This window comes from Hakea prostrata, chromosome 2 (assembly GCF_041222555.1).
Source record: "Hakea prostrata isolate BN-2017 chromosome 2, UWA_Hpros_2, whole genome shotgun sequence".
Classification (NCBI taxonomy): Eukaryota; Viridiplantae; Streptophyta; class Magnoliopsida; order Proteales; family Proteaceae; genus Hakea; species Hakea prostrata.
Genome location: NC_142601.1, coordinates 47,642,023 through 47,663,138, shown reverse-complemented (window position 1 = coordinate 47,663,138; position 21,116 = coordinate 47,642,023). Strand labels below are relative to the sequence as shown.

General features: G+C 37.8%; 1 protein-coding gene across 2 annotated transcripts; it reads right to left on the bottom strand.

The window, feature by feature from the left end:
• Positions 1-531: 531 nt before the first annotated feature.
• LOC149024546 (myb family transcription factor PHL7-like) lies at positions 532-11,504 on the bottom strand. Of its 2 annotated transcripts, none has more exons than XM_089144777.1 (7): positions 11,372-11,504; positions 6,229-6,466; positions 5,489-5,565; positions 5,353-5,395; positions 5,152-5,209; positions 4,461-4,530; positions 532-1,374 (listed from the first exon to the last, which is right to left on the bottom strand). In XM_089144777.1, the coding sequence occupies exons 2-7, from the start codon at positions 6,326-6,328 to the stop codon at positions 856-858; spliced, it is 867 nt and encodes a 288-aa protein (XP_089000903.1). In that variant the 5' UTR covers positions 6,329-6,466; positions 11,372-11,504; the 3' UTR covers positions 532-855. The 2 variants fall into 2 exon arrangements, with proteins under 2 accessions (XP_089000903.1, XP_089000902.1); XM_089144776.1 differs by having other exon boundaries at positions 533-1,374; positions 6,233-6,466; positions 11,367-11,504.
• Positions 11,505-21,116: the final 9,612 nt, after the last annotated feature.

Here is a 21,116-nt window from a genome sequence, read left to right as displayed (position 1 = left end):
AAGTGGTGGAAGACGGAAGGGTGGATACACAAAAAATCCACACGAAAGAGAACCTAGCAGATGCATTGACAAAAGCAATCAACACTGACAAGTTCATTTGGTGCAGATCCTTGTATGGCTTGACAGAGACGTAGACAGCATGGTGGTGGCAAGATAGAAACTGGTGTGGAGATTGATTGGTTCTCAATCTAATCTCCAAGTGAGAGATTGTTGTAATATTAGTCACACATCGACTGATGTGGGAATATGTGGAGAGGAGGATACTATAAAAGAAAGCCTCATTCTTCTTCTTTAAGCATCCTAAATATCTTTCCTCTTGTATATTTTTTTATTTATAATGGAGTTTTCTCTCTTGCCCATATATTCTTGTGTTCTTCTTTTCTCTTATTTGCCTATTGTTCTATTCGGTGGGTTCTTCATAACCCGACACAACGTTACTCCATTGGCGTCTATTGGCTATGCTCTGTATGTTTCCCGTTGGGATTCTCGGGAGAGAGGAGAGATAAGAGGGTGGGGGAAGCAACGATGGCATCCATGATTTCTTAAAACACAGTCACTTAGAATTTGATTGGATATAAGCGTAAATGTCAACAAATTATAACACAGAGAGCAAAGAACGAAGAAAATTTTAGAAACCCAACAGCATCTGCATCCTTATCATAACAATTAGTGACGTGGAAAGATAGACCTATTTTCTTTATCTAATAAATGATGCCATCTGAAAATTACATCTATGTATAAAGAGAGATCATTCTGCTTTTTCTGGATGAGGTAGACAAAGATAAGCCCTGCAGTATGGAGTATGGACAACGGTGGAACTCTGGAAACTGGATCAAAGTCATTTCCATGAACATTTCATGTCTGATCTTCATTGCCGACGGATGTTCCAGATGAGGGATCTAAATGATCTCCAATTGACGAAACAGAGCATGGTTGCTGGCAACCAGAACTCAAGCTTGATTCTAGTATCTGGTGTGTGAGGATAGTATCTTGTTTTGGACATGCTGCATCAATGCTCAGTTGCTGTTTTCTGGCCGATTTCTTTGCTTTTGGGCTTATGGCTGGTGACTTAACATGGCAACCAGAATCTGGTGTCAATGGCTCATGGTGGGATGAAAAAGATTCATCATGGGAGAGAGTCTTTGCTGCTGCATGTTCCTTGGAAGCTTTGTCTTGGTGGGGAGACTCAAATGTTGGAGCGGGGGTTGATGGATCAGTCTCGTCAGACTTTGGACAGCTGTCAGATGAGGGTAGGGCAGGAAGCCCTGAACCAGGTGTGTCCCCAAGAAAACCACCTAGCTTTTGTTGCTCTTCAATTATCTTCTTCAGGTACTTGCCTTGAGCTTCTATTCGTAACTGTAGCTGCCTCTGGACCTGTTATTCATTGAACCCCCCCCCCCCCCCCCCCAAAAAAAAAAAAAAAAAAAAGGAAAAGGAACAAGAAGTTAACACAGCTGACTGATGTCCTAAATTAGAAATTTACATGCTATTAGGGCATTGAATAAATCTAAACATGCTGAAACGTATAATCATAACCATCTATCTTGAGACAACATACCCTTCCTACCAGGCATGACTGTTAACAGATTGGATATGGCTTTGTATTCTTTTTCTCTTCCACATATGTTCCCTCTTGTTCAACAAATTTTCTCTTATTTAATTGATCATGCCTAGATAACAGAGTCGTTTATATGAACAGAAAAAAGGCAACCCGTGTAACAGAGAAATTCTTAACTCATCAGTGTCCGTAATGTCCACATAAACCAACTCCAGCCAGCATTACCCATAAAAGTCATCATGTTTTCTTTATACCATCTAAACAATTTGTAGTTCACATGAGGCAATTTAGTTAATCTTAGGGAATAATCCCACATCAACTAAGTCTGAGACCTTGGATGACTTCATATAACAGCTGTTTCTCCACCTAATCATGTAAGTTCTTGGATTGGATGACTCAACAGATTACAGGGTTTCAACACCAGAGACACTTGAGGAAGAAATGAAATGGTCAGCCCATCTGTCACACAAGCATATGCACATTTATGAGGGTATTGACAATCCTCAGGATCCAGAAAGCAAGTATCTTTTGGAATTATTTTGGATTTGTGGTTTGCTGATAGAATGATTATCAATGCTAGGAATAATGCCTTGGCAAGTCAGGTTTAATTATTCATCCTGTTACTTAAAATTTAATTCAATCTTTTATATTAAGATTAATGTTGTACAGGTGATTGGTGGCTCAGTTATGGGAATACTAGTGCTGCACACTTAACAAGGTTTGCACTTTCGGTGTTATCCCTAATGGCATATTCTAGTGGCTGAACATTATTGGAGTATACTCAACCCCACAATCATCTCAGTAATGCAAAACTAGAGAAGTTAGATTATGTACATTACAACTTGAAGTTGAAGCTGAAATATCTAGAGTTTGAGAGAGAATGGGATGACATAAATGTCAACCCAATCAACATCAACCACCTAATGGCATCTTCTAGTGGCTGTGAACATAGTTGGAGTATATTATGTTGATACACACCAAACTCCTCAATCATCTCAGTTATGCAAAAACTAGAGATCTCTAGTTAGCTTATGTACATTACAACTTGAAATTGAAGCTGAAATATGTAGAGTTAGAGAAAGAATGAGATGAAATGAATGTCAACCAAATAACCTCAACCACCTTCTTGCCAGAGAAGATTCACTTAAGAGCATGGATAACAGACACAAATTGCTACAATAAAGCACCAAATGACCATGGACTATTTAGCTGATGTCAGATGAGATGTTTGATACAACTGTACTCCTTTAAATAATGGATGACATAAAAGAGGCAGGGGAAACGACACACATTGCATCTATATAATAGAAAAAGTACCGGTGATCGATCAGTTAAGTCAGGATCACCAATCAAAGAGAACATCATGTAGAAGATGAATCACAAGCACTATCACATATGACATCCGAAGGTTGAAGAGGACGTTAGTAGCATGAATGTTCAATTAAAAGACATAGAGGAACTCAATAAAGTCAGTATGATAGTGACGCTGACTAAGGTGAAGTGTGATGATGGCGATGAAGATAGGATGGTGGTGGTGGAGTTGCTGCTGCAGCGATAATGATGGTGCTGGTGCTGTTGACAGTGGTGGTGGTAGGGCTTATGTTGGCAAATTTGGGATGCAATAAACAAGCGAGGGTGGGCAAACACACGCTAACCAAGTTGATGATCATCTTTGTCACCAACAGACATACAAGCAGAAAGGTAAGCACTCCCACAATCCACATAGGATATGCTTATAAGTGGCAGAGAGTCACTTAGCATGAGTTCAGATTATGTTGACGCTTCATCAGGCCATGTGCAATGTCTATCGAGTACTTCTTCAGGCCATGGACTTCTTCAGTATATGGAAATTATGATCCTCATGGATATGATAAGGCACAACCACAACTCGGTAAGTTTTCCAGCACGGGCCACTCTAGAGCTATACGCAAGATTCTACTATGAGTGGGAGAAAAATTACCATCAGTATTATGATTGGGGTCATTATTTTGCTTATGTTCAGTCAGAGCATAGCATCATCCTAGTAGCTGTTATTCATGAAGTGTCTTCCATATTGAGTTTGACCCTCCCTCACACTCTTCATGGCTATAGAGGGAGCCACGCATGGGAGAAGCATCGTTTTTTATATGCATAACAAGTTCAATTTGATGCACTTGTCTTGGTTATACATTATTCTCCAATTTAGTGTTTGAGCATTATATTGTACTTGTTTCTATCATTTTCTTGTTCATTTTTTCATCATTTCCATTCATTTCTGCAACCCATCTTAGAATGTGGGCTGGATATTTAGTCGATTTGGAACCCCATCCCAACTTGCACTGCATCAAAATGTCAAATATTAATATATTCAACAATATACCTTCCCATGTACTGGCTTCCCCCGTATTATTGCAGTCAGTTGTGTTTTAGAAATAACTATATCCTCTTTAAAGTTTTTACCTAAATTTATTCTCATAGTAGTGTCCCCAAAACACCAAACACCCCCCCCCCCAAAAAAAAAAAAAAAAACACTCAAAAGAAGAAGAAGATAGCAAGTAACAGGCACATGGTAGCACCTTGCTATCAGCAAACGTTAGATGTAAACCTCAGAAAACTCACTATCCTAATCTGTACTTTTCTGAGTGCTTACATAAAATGTAATAACATGATGTTCAAGAAGCATATCAAAATATTCACATTCACACCTGATACCTAGAATTCTGCTTAAAATAGGAAGAAGAGGGAAAAAATTGGCTTGTAGCAACAACTTTCTAACTTGGATATTTTAGTTTTCTGCTATGTGACATTCCACTCAGAACAGATTTCCACACTGACCTCAAAAACTAAAATGTCTGCAAAGACAAATTATAGACACTTTCTATACGTTTCCAAGAGTAATAACTAATGAGTTAAAAAGACTTGCCTCCAATTGCTCCTGCAGCCGTTTTTGCACTTCCATCTGCAGCTTTAGTGCTTCTGTTATTTGCATACCACTACAAACATAGAGATAAAACTTTCTTCAGATCAAATCAAATATCCCTTAAATAGTATACAAGCCAATAAAACATATGCACATATCAATAAAAATAAATAAATAAAAATTAGCCAATGATGAACTATTTTTTCTCAGTTGCTTGACACAAGTGAAGGACCATCTGAGAGAACGTAGGAGATTAGATGGTTAGTATTGTCCACTCTGGTTGTTGAAGGGATCCCCCCAAACTGGAGGCAACAAGCATATGCCTTCAGCACAGATGGGAACGGTTTAGGTCAATTGACTTTCTATTGAACAATTGCCAGGCCTTACCATGTTCAGGTTGAACTTCAAAGTACACAAAACCAAAGTTCAAGATAAGGATAATAAGATGACCAATGTGTTTACTAGGGAACAGTCCCTTGATCCAGCATCCATGTGTGGAAAATGATAGACTAGAAGCTGACATGATTATTGACCAAGTGAGGTATGCCTGACAGGTTCAGAAGGACAAACTCAAAGGCAGGGGATAATCTATAGGCAAGTTTTACAGCTACAAAATTGATATAAAAGGTGATTGTAATTTATTATCCAGGCTAAATTCAGATTGCACAAAGTATGAAAAACTATTCATACTTACGAAGAACCATCCAAGCCAGAAAACAAGTTGCCTGACTCTTTCTTGTCAGTCTTCGTACCTACATTTGCAAAGCAATACTAAGTTATATTCTGATAGTATATCAAGAACCCTGTTTCATATTTACATCTGCTAATAATAGAAAATCAATATAAATCAAATCTCCAAACGAGTACAAAATAAAAACAAGATGGCTATACACACCATCAGATGAAGACTCTGGAATATATTTTGCAAGCCGGTATTTCTGAAGCCACCAAAATGGAAGAATTAATAAAAAGTCAAAAAAAAAAAATTATGACAAGGATGCAAGGAGGTTTTTATTACCACAAATACTTGCCTGCAAGTGGCTTTTTACATGGTAAATAGTCAGACCTTGTACACCCATGACTCTGAGCACACCTTTAGGAGTAGCCCCTGTAATAATGGACAACAAACATTGACATCATGCCAAGTTTACGCATAATTCTCGAAATAGGAACTCCAAGGATTGCTCCTTTGAATTTCAGAATTTCTTGCATTGAATTGAGTTTTCACATTGCTTAGGATAGTTTCACAAACATGTCATCAAGGGTTCCAGCGAGTCAAGTACCGTGGAGTTCAAAAATTAACAATTCACACCCTTCAGCTTAATACCCCACTACTAACAGCACAAAGTGTACATGGCAAGTTTTAAGTCACCTAAAGTCTAGAAAAGTGGCAAAATTTCCCCTTTCAACTTAATCAAGCATAAATGGGTAAATTCTCCGCGCTGAAGTCAGATTTAAAGCATAGGAAATTCTTATTATCTCTAAGAATGTTGCAAAACCAGCAATTAGCCACTTCAAAAGCCTTCCAACCCCCCCCCCCGCCCAACCCCAAAAAAAAAAAAATTACAAATAGTGATGAAAGTCCTGCACAGACTGCAAAATACAAAAGGGCTACTAGAATGGGATTATATCATCTACCAAAATTTTTCTTAGTAATGCAGTTGAACTATTTTTCTCACTCATAGTTTCATCCCAAAAATACCATGTAATATGAGATGCATGCTTCAGTCATCAAGTACATAATAAATTAAAAAAAAAAAAAAAATCTCACTCACTATCTGGGCCACCAAGTTGCCCAACAGCATCGACAAAACGTTCATGAAGTTCACGTGTCCAACGTAACCGTTGCCTGGAGGCCAGACTAGAGTCATTGCTGTCCAGATTGTTGCCTCCACTGCTAGGAGACATTGCAGTGGCACTGTTTTCTAGATGCTGGCCTTGAACTAATGACTTGCTGGATACTAAACTTGAACCAGGGGCAGTCTTTGTCTGATACATTTGTCATCAACCTATGAACAGGAAAAGAAACTCCCCAGATTCAGCAAAGAATTGAAGGAATAGTATCATGAAGGTTCTATCAGACTGCACGCGCAAGAGAGAGGGAGAGAGGGAGAGAGAGAGAGAGAGAGAGAGAAGGCAGCAAATAGAACAAGTCCTCAAAGAAAGCAAGAAATCATACGACAAGGAAGACAAATATCTGATGCTTCAACCGTGCCCAAACTCTTATCAGTGAAGTTAAAATATCATGGACTACCAAAAACCATCATAAGGATGTAAAATTCACTAGTCTCAGAGGACCTTATGGCTAATTTTAGGTGCCAAACTCCATTTTCGAACAGCTTTCCATCCTCAATCTGACACTCAAACTGTAGTTAATAGGAGTTTAGGAAACCTACTTAGCTTCCTCACAGGTGATCATCCCTAGAATTGGGATAGGGACCTTACAGAAGCTGAGTTTCACGGTTACTCCAAAAACCTTCCCACTGGTCTAGCACCTTTCCAGGTTTCTCCAGGTTATCAACCCAGAGCACCCACTGATCTCATCCCCACTGTGTCGGGTTCTAAAGCTTTTCAATCTGTGGAGTTATTTTTCCAGCATATACTTTGTTTGCATGCCAATATAAGACAGGCAGGAGCTATCATTAAGTAACGAACAATATAAATCTAGACATATCTTCGCCAACAAGAATCTCAAGGAATGACGACATTTGATTAGGAATAGGGAAGCAGCATTTTGACAACAAGAGCATGGGCAAGCTGCATGGTCATAGTGTAGGTCCATTCAAAATTCTCAAAAGGATTAGAACCAATGTTATGTGCTGGATATGCCAGATTGTATGGTAATTAGTAATACCACTTATATAAAGGATCTTGCAGTCTACCATGGGCCACCTATTGCTTTCTCATTTTATCTAGATAACCCCAATCAGTTTCCCTTTGCTATTGATGAACAATTTTCTTCTTTTCCTCCTACCTTTGTTCAACCCATTCACAAATTTGTGGAACAAAAAAAAAAAAAAAAGGGGTTGACAAAGATGCAGAAATTGTTGATGATATAGTGGTATCTACATACAGAAATTATGTCTATCAATTCATGAATTACAGCATGGTTTCAAGGATTATTTTAAGGAAAAATTTTCTTCTCATCGTTTTGATCAATCTATGAATCGAGATCAACCTTAAGAAATTTTAATTATTATAGGATATGGCTCTAGAAAGTCCCTTCCCCAGACCCCACAGTGTGGGAGCTTCGGCACTGGGTACGCCCTTTTTATAGGATATGGCTCTAATGCCAATTGTTAGATCTAAATAAATAAAATTGTTCCTATAACAATTAAAACACACGTCATGCATGGAATCAAGAGGGAATGCTTTTGTGATCACAAAAGGTTTTGCATTCCTTACTTCTTGTATGTACCCCAAAGGGTTCATACCAACGAGTTGTTAATGTTTATAAGGGCAAATAGGTGTGTTCCGTATATTGAAGAGCATCTCCTGTTGTCATTCACATTAATTGTTTATTGGTTGAGTCAAGTTTTTTGAGTGATGAAGGATTATGGGAGTTATCGCCAAAAACCTAAGCAAAGGTACATGTGTTTGTGTAGCCCAAGTGGGACTGTGGGAGATTGTTCAATTGTGGATTTAACTAACGCTGATCCATTACTTAGGTCCATATTCACTCAGTGTATTTAGGCTAGGAGTATTGCTAACCTTACCATTGTTGAAGTGGTTAGGGTTAGGGTTTTATGCTATAAAAAACATCTTGGGTCCCAATAACCAACACGTACAATTGGGTTTAATTTCGTTCCACACAAAATAAAACAAAGAATTCCAAGTAAGTAAGCGGCTATGGAAGATTCAAAAGACAAAGACCAACTAAAAGCTGGTGGATCAACTACAAACGGAAGGTTGAGGTATGATATGTTTATCATTCCATTCCATTGTTATATCATATTCTATCCTTGTTTGGTGTCAATTTAAGGTTTGATTATCCCAAGGCTTTCCCCAACACTCCAATCCAAATTCTAAGAGTAGATATGGAGTCCTAATAAAAAGGAGAATCAAAGTGGACTTAAATTAGGGGATCCCAACATGACTAGGAATGTCACCTAGACTAGGACTGTACAATAACTCTCAAAATACTAAACCAAATAATAAAACAAAAATAGATCTAGGGTGCAGACAATAAACTGTACTCATTGGGACCTAGACCTAAGACACCCAATTTTACCAAGATTACCAAAACGCCCCCAGTTCGAATTAGGGATCCTAAAGTTTAGGGAATCAACCCTAGGCCATGTGAAACTCTCAAAAACAATTTACATCAAAGTGACTCTTTGGGCATGCATTCAAGAATGAATGTTGAAATATGGACATGGGAGGTTTATATGCTCTTGAGGGGGGATTATTGACAATATTGTGCTCCAACTAGTGGATGGTTACTTTCTATTTTTCTTGTTGTTTGGTTGACAAGTAATCTCCCTAGGATAGTTTCGTTTTTAGTAGATTTCTGAGAATCTATGCACTATGTAACTTTCTTTCTTTTTTAGGTAACTCAGTTTCGGAAAGTTTTCCTAAACTGAGATTTGGTTCTATATTATAAAATAGAGCCTATAAAATATAAATAAACTACATAGGGAAGAGCCTCAATAAATACGAGAGCTCTCTCCCTCTTCTTCTTCTTCTCTTCTTCTTCTTCTTCTTCTTCTTCTTCTTCTTCTTCTTCTTCTGCTTTTTCTCCCCTCTTCTCTCTTCCTCATTCTCATTGTCCCTGCTGGTCTGGCCTTCTAAATGTCTGTAGCTGCTCCAGAGAAAATTCAAAAGTTCTCAATTGCACTGTTGTCATGGCATCACCTAAGCATCCAGAGGCCTTGGTCACCTTGTTGGTGTCACATTGTGTCCAGGCCCCCTCCAACACCTTAGGTTGTCTACAAACCACGAAAATTATGCTTAATAAGATCACAAGAACTTACCTAACTTGGTTCAGCAGAACTCTGGTCTTTTGTTAATTAAGATTCCTTGTATTTCAGTGGAACTCACCAATGCCCCTCTCCCAAAAGAAACTCCATGGAAAAAGGGTTTCTGTAAGTCGTTAGTGACAGCTGGATACATTCTGTTGTTTATCCAATATCTAGTTGATCGTCAGCACTATCCAGATGTTCATAGTAGTGATGGGGTTTATTGGGTGGAATATTTTTTTATGTTGAAACATTCAGAAAGTTGGCAAATTAAATTGGTTCATTAACAGCAAAGGAAAATATTTCTTGCATATTATTTATGACTGGAAGATACTCATGTAATATAAGGAATTTTATTGGGGAAAAAGAAAACAATTAAAAAGGTAATGTAATCTGAATGTTTGTAAATGAATGAAAAAAGAAAATGGAACAACATTCTGATGGTGCAAGTACGTGACACAAAATAAGATAATTCATGGACAAAAGTGAAACTAATTGAAAAGAAGGAAACAAAAACAGGGGGATTTGGGGGGGGGGGGGTTAGAGGTGAATTTGGTTCAACATGCCACAGTTAATTCTTGTGCTCCCACTTTTCTTTATCCCTTTAGACTAGGTAGTTTTTGAAAAGGTTCCACGCTCTCAAGTACCACCAAATTTAGTGCACTCCTTTCAACCAAGGAATACCTATTTATCTTAGCCCTCCAAGAGACCCTGCTAAACATGGGACACTGGTGTACTAGGTATGGCTTTCAGCTTCCCTTCTGAAGTATGCAAACACACTAATTCTTAATTGCATATAGAAGATTCAAGTCTTCGCTGATATTCAAGTGTTGGTAAATGGACCTCATTACTTTCCCCTATGCCTAGGTATAGACTTCTATTCGAATAGAGATGAGTGTTTCTTTCTGATTTATAGTTGCTCTTAGAGAGAGAAAGACTAGAAACAAAGGGTAAATTCTCTAGAAGATTTGCTCACGCAGAAGGATTTCTTGTTATCTACAAACACGCTCTACTTGCTGGTGTGTCAACTAAGGCTAGCACTCTTATTTGGTTTGGTAAAGGGAGAGGTTGCCCTTGTCAAGTATGGCCGGATTTTCATCTCCTGACCTGATTTACGACCACCCATATAGTTTCCTGAGTTGGGTGAATCTTCACATATGAGAGTGTACGTCAACGCATATGAAGCACCTAGATGGAATAAACCATATAGGAACCAATCCCAGTGGATCCCATCTAGATGTTTCACCTGCATTCATGTACATGAAGATTACCTGCACTAGTTCTCCATGCAGGGGTGCACTGTTAGATAACCAAAAGAGGAAGAACTTTGTTTTATTTATTTAATTTTTTTCTCTGTGTGTGTGTGTGTGGGGGGGGGGGGGGGGATAAGAAGGGGCACCCTCAAATTGAGTTCAGGTGGCTTTCCATGGTTTCAAGTGGCTCAGGTTTTAATATACAGTACTGCAAAACGTGATGACTCCCATAGCATATACTAGTGCAGAGGAAAGAAACTAAGAAACCCAATTTCCATTTCTTAAGGATTTCCCATAGTACAGAAGAAAGAAACCTAAGATTTCCACTTCTTCTAGCCTCTAGAGTCCTAAAATTGACCCATGTTACATATAAAGAGACCAACTGACGTCACATCAAATATAGAAGTAATTGATGCTCCTCAGGAGATAATGTATAATCAGAACCTCTTAACACTTGCCATAAACGGACACATCGCCAGGAACAACAATTACCTTGGCTCTCACATTTCTAATTCAGAAAACCAAAATCAATTCACCCAACTACTTGAAAGTTTGACGAATTAAAGCAGGGTTGCCACCCATGGCCAGCAACCAGCAAGTTCAAAGCAGGAAAAGGAAAAGCTAAAACACAGATTAACTGAACAGAAAGGGAAAGAAAAATAAAAAGGAGCAAACAAAAACGAAGAAAACAGCTTTACCCTACGATTAAAGGAAGAAAGAGCTACCGACGAACTGGTGGCTGGCTCGAACAAATTAACTTGAATTCAGGAGCAGCTTCTGCAAATGATCTAGTGACAAAACGTTTATGACTTCAGAGTCTCAAGGGAGGAACTAAAACGTAGACAAGACGTATTTATTTGGAATTTTCTGTCTTTTTTTCTTTTTTTTTTTTCTAAGTCACCTGGTCCCAGAGACTCCCAGTGCCTGAGTGCCTACTGGGCATAAAAATTTTCGGTAACCAGCCAATCACATGGATTGGTTTCCGGTTCAAAATATTAAATAATCAGAAACTTGACGAAGTTTAGAGTATCCGGGCATCGAATACTCGGACCCGTCCAGTCTGCCCGTTGGAGCAAAACCGAAACCGATGAACGCGACACCTATTATAGGAATTTGCGGAGAATATTCCATTGATTTTTCTTGTGCCTGAATTATTTTTTTCTGATGTGGTGTGGGGTCGGCCGATCGCCAAATGTGGATTACCTGTACTTTTATCTCAACATCATGCCTAACCCTTTTTTTAAACAAGAATTGAGAAAAACCTTTTAAACCTCAGGGTTGGCCCAATTGGCAAAAGTTAAAATACCCTTTGACACTTGGCAGTTTGGACTAGTACGTGTAAGCTATTATGAGGATTAGTCTTTTTCTTTGACAAATTGAGTTGAATTGCATGAAAATTTGTTCAAATACAATCATAATAATAAGCCTAAAGTTGTCAATTGTGTATTGATACTATCTTACCGTATTGAACCGTGCCGTTTAAACCACACTATTTTCAAATTTGGCATGGTATATACCGAAACCATTTTTTGAAATTTGGTACAGTTTCATTTTTGGGTAGCATACTATCGGTATGTACCAAATTTGACACCCTTGTATCTAGGTTGAGTTGGGCCCAATTTAAAGCCCAATCCATGTTGACATTACTCCTTATTGGGCTCAATTTAAGATTCACTCCATCTTGACATTACTCTTGGGTTTGGCCCAATTGCTAATAGAAAAAAACTTCAAAAACTTCAAATTAAGAAATGTTAGATTGAAAGTATAATGTATGAAGAACATAAGTATATTGTTCTTCTTCTTCTTATATTGCAAATCTGAACAATTAAAATATTAACTAAAAGACCATATTACACAACCAATACCATAAACACTCTTAGGTTGTAAGTGAAGAAGATTAAAATAATGGGTTCTTTTATACCGGAATTATACCGTACCATATACATAACAGTTTCTTTTTTCTCATATCGATTTTATACCGAAATCGTTCAGAACCATTTCAAAAAATCATTTTCATATTGTACCGTATAAATTCCGTATGGTACATTTCGGTAATGAGGGTTTGAAATTTGGGTATTGTACCGTACTAAAATAACACCCTTATAAGCCTTTTTCCCAACTAAATGGGATCAACTACATAGATTCTTGCCCTCGAATCAATTTTGTTTGAGGCCATACTAGATACAATGCTTAAGTTATACATATCATTTATCACTATTTCTCTTAAGAATATCTTAAGTTTGCCCCTCGCTTTCCAAGTTCCTTCAATTTGGATTGTATCACTTCTTCGTATAGAGGCATTTAAGGCCTCCGTTGAACGTGGTCATGTCACCTCAAATGGTTTTCTCGTAGCTTATGACTTACGAGAACAACTCCCAAACCAACTCTAATATAATCACTCCTTATATTATCCCTCTTAATTTTGCCACTCATCTATTTCTACTATTCTAAGTTTATTTACATGATTCTTTTAACAGCCCAACAATTTGCATCTTACATCATAGTTGGTCGAACAACGGTCTTATAGAATTTTTTCTTTAAGCTTTAATGGAATACATTGATCACATAAGACCCCAGACGCACATCTCCACTTCATCCACCCCATTTTGATTATTTTAGAAATATCATTATCTATATCAATTATTTTATTTATGATTGAACCAAGGTGCCCAAAACAATCACTCTAAGGAATTTTCTTATCGTCAAGTTTCACCGCCCCATTGTCTGCCCGATCATGACTAAAGTTACAAACTAGATATTCTATTTTCACTCTACTTAGTTTAAGCTTCTTGATTCCAAAGTTGCTCTCCATGATTATAACTTAGTATTAATTTCTATTTGAGTTTCATCTATTAACACAATATCATCAGTAAAAAGCCTACACCAAGGAGATGTTATCAACCATTGTAGGAGATGTTCCTAAGATGTTTTTTCAACTGCATGTGATTGATTTATAACCCTTACTTATTGTCCTTTTGACTCTTTCCTTCACTTATCTAAATAGTTTGTATAACCAATTAATCTCCATTATTATCTATCATTGGATCCCATTATACGAATCCTAATAAATGTAACCAACTAGATATCCACCATTCTCTAGAAGTAATATTAGTGACTTGATATAGAAAGAGGAGTCATAACCTCTGACAATACATAATTTGGGCCAACATTTTAAATAGAATGTCCTCAAGCAGTGAGCTCTAGCTACCCAACAAATACTAACTAAGCTCGATACACAAATTGTCTATGAGTGCAATATAAGTGAATGCATGACAATTGTATTATTATTAATGTTGTTTTATCATTATTATTATTATTATTATTATTATTATTATTATTATTTGCCCAACAATATAGATCTATGAGTACTACTTAGACATATGGGTCCTTCAAGGTTCTAGATAGTACACCTTGAGAGTTGAGAACCCTCGACACAACTCATAATCAAACTGGAAGCCCATCAACTATTGATACATTGTACCCCACAAAAACGTTTAAGTTGGCCTACTCTTCTACTCAATTCAAATAATGGACCTCGGTAGTGAGTGATGGTGAATGGTTCACTAGGTTTAACTTGGCTTTTAAGATCACAAGGACCTCCAATAGGTCATCAAACACAATCTCCTTTGATTGGGTTGTCCTCTGGTTGGCCTAACGTGTATCTATACAAGGGTAAAATGTGATTCTATGTATCAACAGGTGAAACTCTCTACGCTGCTTTCCTCCCCTGTAAAGACATATCTGGTATGGACCGTGGCCTCCCTGTTTCTCTCTCCTGTTCACCTATGCACATTTTTCTTACTTGTTGGTATAGTTGGTGGCATTAGCCAATAGGTACCCTACTAGCCATTTCGTGATCATCATGCCTATATGGGGTTGTAAATGCATGAATACCAAAAAATCAAGACTATGGTGTCGATCCTCACAATGGCCACACCTCCATCTTGACACATATAAGTAGTACAAAGTTTAACATCAATCTCCCTCAATTACTTCACATCATATGTCTGATACAAGGCACCTATTGCCCCAAATATGACCCCTTCAACAAACCACGCATAAATTCGATTGATTTTGCTTTTCTGTTCACAAAGAAGGTGAGTGTCGTGGTTGTATAGCCTCCTCCAAAGGTCAAGTCAAATTTGAGTACAACATCACCCTAAAGTAGGGCTTCTCTCCGAGCTAAAATTTTAGAGAGAGTTGTGGGAGTAATTGAGCATTACCATTACATTTGGTAGGTAAAGGGTATTTATAGTAGAAACTCTTGTAGCCATTAAATCATCTAGCTAGGTGACATTGATCCCTTGTTGGGGGTGCCAAATTAATAAAATAGAAGCTTCATCGTGTCCTATCAGAGGCTAGCAGTAAGCATGATAAACTAGGTTAGAGTTGACAACATTGCACCTTATCAAGCAGACAAAATGGAGTTTGGGCCATCCAAAAAGGATGTTGAGAAGAATGTCACTTCAACATATCTATTGGCAGGAACATTATGGACTTTCCATAGCGGCAAAGTTTTGTTTTGTGGAATCCAGATGATAGTTGTACACATAAGATATTTTCAACCACTTCTGTTTTAGGTCTCTCGACTACCTTTCCTATGGACCTGGATCGGGTTGTATGGAGTTGACACAACAGATGTATGAGAAGATCTAACAATCATTTGGTTTAGCCCCTTGGTCTAGTGTACTCCGGGTCAACACGTGGTGAAGTGTAGTGAAAGGAATTATTTTTCCCTTTTATGTTGTACAGTTGAAAATAGAGTAAAGTGAAATTAACATTACCAAGTTGATTGATTGGCTATCAAATTAATGTATAATTCTTTAAAATTACATATCAAGCTATTTTATTTATTTTAAGTGCCATGATTATGGTATTCAATGACATAAGACTCCTAGCATAGTGTATTGCATTTAAAATATCACATGACTTGTTAATAGATCAATACTTCACAAACATCAACAACTGTACTACAAACACAAGCATTAATGCCCATCTAATCATTTTGAATGAATCAAGGAACATCTCATCCTCTAGCATTTCCAATTTTGGGCTTGCGTGTGCAATGCAATGCAAAAGGGTTTACTTTAGACTATCAATACTCTCATTAAAAAGATGAAGAGGTGAGATTCCCTAAGTTTTTAATTTACTTGTGTTTATTATAAGTAAATTAAATTACATTTTCCTTTAAAATGTGAAAATTATTTTACTTTGGAGAAATAATATCCTAGTAATCAAACACCTAAACTATTGGTAGCTTTATAAGAGGGAATAACTATTTTTTATATGAACGAAACTTTGCCCCTAGCATTAAGGAGATTTAAACTTTTAACCTCATACCATGAGGCATTGCTATTTACCAACTGGACTACCACTTAGGGTTGAAGTAATTCTGATTAAATGCTGTCTTTTTGAGTTTCCTCCATGGCGATTCTTGGTTGCAAGAGGTTTTTCATCTCTAATAGTACTTGAACAATAAGAAATGACCGTGGGTATTAGGGATCTTCATTAATAGATGCCTCTGCCCATAACATACAGGAATTTCATTTTTTTTTTTTAATTGGTAGCTTTATTTCAAGGGGTGGGGACTATTGCATATACAAAAAGAAGCATCACCTGTGATCTCTTCACTAAAAGGTTCCGATTCTTAACAACTGAGCAACCCTTCGATAGTAATCTCAATTGATGTTCTTCATTCACAAGGATATCAACAAATCAAAACTTTGAACTTGTGAGAGTAAAATGGTAGATCTGAGAAAATGAGCATAATTCAATAAATTGAGCTTTCTAAAACTAGTAAACTTGACACGTGCAAATGCATGTGTGGCCATTTAACGTCTAAAAGGAATCTCTAAAATTGAATAAGAAAATCAAGTAAGATGAAAAAGAAAAGTTTGCAGTAGAATAATTGTAACTTTGACTCAAAATAATTGCAAAAGAAGGAGAATTTTTAAAAACCTACTAAAAAAAATGAGAAATGGAATGTGTAGGTTTGTTATCATTAATAGTATTGAGAAATAAAACATGCTACATGATTTTACATTAAGTTTGTTGTGTACGTTCATCATTTGACTGATAATCCATAACTATAGAAATTAAGTCCTTTTAATTCCAACCCAACAAAATCACAAGAACTGATTGACTACTGATATTTTGATGGTTTTTTTTTTTTAGATAAATAAAAACTATATTACTAGGAAGGACAATTACATAATTTAATTATATCTACTATAGTCAAAGCATTATTTAGAGCTATTGAGGATCTATATGCTAAAGAAGTGAACCATAATTGCAGGTGGGGGTTCAGAAAAATACTAATGTCTATATGGTATATGCAAGAAACTAGATGTGCCAAAATAGGAACATGAGCAATCGGCGACAGATTGTGCTTCGGGTGTCAAAAAAGGTTCATGATTTTTTTATAGTGTTTAGTTTTATTAGAGAAGAATGTGAGATTCCTATATAATTTTGATACTGCAATAGCATTAGCTTTTGTCTAATACATCAATTTTGTTTCATTTACAATGTGCAATAGTCACAAGGTATTGTATGAGCAAAAAAACATATAAATTGATGTCTAACAAATGATCTATCTGTTTAGTATTTTTCTGCTATAATTGAACTATTATACTGAGAAAAATTATAATATAAACATAATTAGATATATTAAACCTATAACTAAAAATCAATTAAACAACATACATGTTGCAAATGTACTTGGATAATTCACTTTTTTTTTTTTTTTTTTTTTTTTTAATACGAGCAAAAAAAATTTGAAGCAAAGATCATAATGAGCTGCTAAATCATGAGACTGGCAATCATAAAAATAAAGAGAATAAATGATTCTACTAACCAAATCTACAACAATTCATGATGTAATCATCATGTACCTACATTAATGTAAGTTGATTAGATGCATTCAATGAAACTAACCATAGACAAAACTAGGTAGAAAAAAAAGTTTTTACAAAAAAAATAATAAAAATACGAAGAACTGATATGTGCTTATCTGAACATGTGTATATTAGTCTCTTGAAAATGTAACTATAAGGGGCATGCTATAGGGTATCCAATCAAGCATAGACTAAAGATATAATGGGTTGCAGTTGAAATTTATTTTAGAATATAATTTACTGGTGATTAAAAAATAATTAAAAATATATGCTAAGTTTGACTGTTGGGGATAAAGATTAGATAAGATGTACTCATACTCATCTTCAAATAAAGGTCTCAATGACCTATATATAGATGTTATGCAATAACAGCTCCCTCTAGTACCTTGTGAATTTTCATTCTTAGTCAGTCCGATGAAGTGAAAAATAAGATATCCATAATCTCTTGCAAAATAAAGTGATTGAATAGTTATGTTATAGAGAATAAAACCTCCAAAGAATTACCTTGCTAGTTACTGGTATTCTAAATAGGTCTTTTCCAGTTAAATATCCAGTTAACTGTAAGTGAAGCTAAAGCTCAAATTTACCTTGCTAAGCAATCGTAGGTTGAACTATTTTCTAGAAAAAATATTAATAACAGTAATAACTACTTAAACTGAGAGGAAATAAGAATAAAATTATATATACTTTATTCGTCAAAACCTTATATTAGTGGTAGTTGGATTTTTATTTGTTGCAATGGCTGCAGCCTGCGATCAATATTCAATAGCCATGATTACGCCATGTGTAAAGAAAACGATCCTATAGTGTTAAATAAACTTAAGGGGTTATATTTGTAAATACCCCCTCTTTCTTTTTTTTTTCACATTTTTTTTTTTTTTTTTTTATTTTTTAAACCACCCCCCCCTTCCCCTCCCTTTTTATTATTTTTTTAAAACACGGCCCCCCCACGGGGGGGGGGGCGGGGGGAGCATGTAGGGAGCGTATAGTGCTCTTGTTTTATTTGATTGTACTGTCATTCCCCGCACGACTTACGAGCAAGAACGATACTCTTTCTTTTACGAAATATGACTTCTTGCTTTAGAAGCTTTCTTAGCTGTTTATAAGCCAAGGGCAATCCACTACTATTACAGGACTAGTGCACTTAGTCGACCTTCTCCTCTTGTTAGAAGGACTCGGTGAACGTCTTTAGCTCCCCCCCCTCCCGCTCCTCCTATTGAAAGCATCGGCGACAAGCCTTTGAAGAGTTCCGTTACCCTTACTCCAAAAGGGATGCTATTTCATAGGTAGAAGAGGAATTCTCCGCAGAGGAAGACGTAAGAATAGGAAAACTGAAATGACTTTTCAATCGCAGTAGAGCAAGTTCTCCCTTCTTCTGCTTGAAGGTAGTGTCATCGAATTCCTTTCAAAGCCCCATAGTTTATAAAAAAAAATATCTATCACCGCTTTAGGTGATTGCGCTCTTCGACAATTTGATCTTTCATTGCCAATCACCCGGCATTGGATCAAGACATGCGTTCAAGGACAGTAAGGGATTCGTTCCTAAAAAGGGCAGAATACTCCAACCCCTCCTTTCCCGAAACCCGAGCAAGCTGATTTCTCGCGTCAAAGGCGCGTATATCGTGCTTGTCTTGAGCCCTTTTGAGCTGAATATTTATACCCTTAGCCCCTTGCTTTCTATTGATATGGGCCAGCAGATTCTAGGTGTAAATAAAACTCAGAAAGCGCCCCGCTAACACCCCTTGACTAGCTAGCAGCGCTTTTGGGGCCATAACTAGAGGGCAAAGCGTAGAGAGGCAAACCAAGACTTACCGCAGCTCAATGAGGTACCAATCCAGTCATACTACCACCCACAAACTTAGGGGAGGCACTCGAAGAGTCCACACCCTTTCTTCGTCGTTCCGCATAATCAAATCAAGATGCGGTGTCTGCCTATTCAAACCATCGGTGAGTGTACAGCACTAGGCATCTCTCTTGTCTTGGGGCAAGGGCCGAGACTTCGGGTATGCTTGGCACCACCTCGATCAGCAGTGCTTGGTGAACGGTAGATGCTCGAATAATAGTGAATTGAGGCATTATTCAATCTGCCTCTCGAACTTATGGAGTAGAACCAACCAACCTCGCTTGAATATCTCAGCCTTGCCTAGAAAGAAGCATTTCTGAAGCAAGGTTGGGGCTAGGTCTAACCTTTATGAAAAATAGTTTGAGTCCTTCTCTACTCCTTCGGAGCCTCAACTATTCATTTTCCACAGGGAAAGGAGAAAGGAGGGACCTTTTACCACCGCGCCACATTCCCGCCTTGACAAAAAGCGAAAGGGGACTGAGTGTAAATCAAAAGCAGTCTCGGTTGCGAGCATTACCCACCCCCTTACTCAACAATAGGGCACCAAAACCGGAATCTCCTACTCCACTCTAGTTGAACTGAGCCAAGTCAACCTTGCCCGAGGCAGCAGCCCTTTATTTTGAAAAGGTTGATGCAGGGGCCCACTTAAGCTGTATTAAAAGAGTTGTAACCGGGTCCCCGGAGCTGTTTTAAAAGTAAAAGAGTGGTGCCAACAAGCCTTTGAGGACCTTAAGAAGGCGGTAATGGAGGAAGCGGTGCTTGCCTTGCCAGACTATGGCAAGCCCTTCGAGGTGCACACAGATGCATCGGACTTTGCAATTGGAGGGGTGTTGATGCAGGAGAGACACCCCATTGCCTTTGAGAGCCAGAAGCTGAATGAGACTGATTGGCGGAATTCGACTGGAAGGACTGCTTTCTTCGTTCTAAATTAGTATTGATTGGAATAAACTAGACAGAGCGAACAGCGTGCCCATCACGACTCCTAGCAAGAGGACAGCTCCTACACGAGTACTATCTTGAAGGGTCTTCCCTTCCTGCCTCTCACCCGAGAGTCAGTCACTCCACTCGTTAACCTACTCTAACGGAAGACAGAAAGGACAGCTAACAGCAACAACGGTAATGGGCAAGAGAGAGCGGGAAGCAGGGTTTCCACTACAGAACTATCTGACCGGTAGATGTTTTTGAAACATTAATAGAACAGGAAGAGGAGTCAGCTTAGAAGAAAGAAAATAAAAAGGAATGACCACCATCATAATGATTCGATCTTTTATAAGGTTTCTTTTGAAACGACTGATTCTCAGTATCACCGTACTTGTTCTTACTCGTATTCTTTTTGAATGTGACTGGGGCTTTTCTTTGGAAGCCGCGTTCTTTGCTCCATTTCAACACCACTTAGTGGATTTTTTTCTTTCAACAATGGATCTCTTTCCGTCGGAGGCGATGGAAGTGGTGCTAGCTCTTCGAAGCGACCGCAGTGGGATCTCAACAATGTCCCTGCTGCTGAGCCGGAGTCTGCCCCCCCGTCGGACCCACGGGCGGTAGAAGACGAAAATCTTCGTCTCCGCCAAGAGAATGCGGAACTAAAAAAAGACTGTGGGAGGAGCGAAAGCAACTCGACTGTAAAGGAGAGGGGCTGTTAAGGGCTCGAGCAAAGCGAGAGGGGCTGTTAAGGGCTCGAGCAAAGCGAGAGGGGCTGTTAAGGGCTCGAGCAA

What these genes read in the sequence shown, in the direction of transcription:
- LOC149024546 (XM_089144776.1), bottom strand. Translation starts at nt 6,455, where the DNA reads ATGTATCAGACAAAGACTGCCCCTGGTTCAAGTTTAGTATCCAGCAAG. An exon ending in GCAACTTGGTGGCCCAGATA is followed by an intron (nt 5,566 to 6,232) that starts GTGAGTGAGATT and finishes CCATTATTACAG; the next exon opens with GGGCTACTCCTAAAGGTGTG. An exon ending in TCCAGAGTCTTCATCTGATG is followed by an intron (nt 5,210 to 5,352) that starts GTGTGTATAGCC and finishes TTGCAAATGTAG; the next exon opens with GTACGAAGACTGACAAGAAA.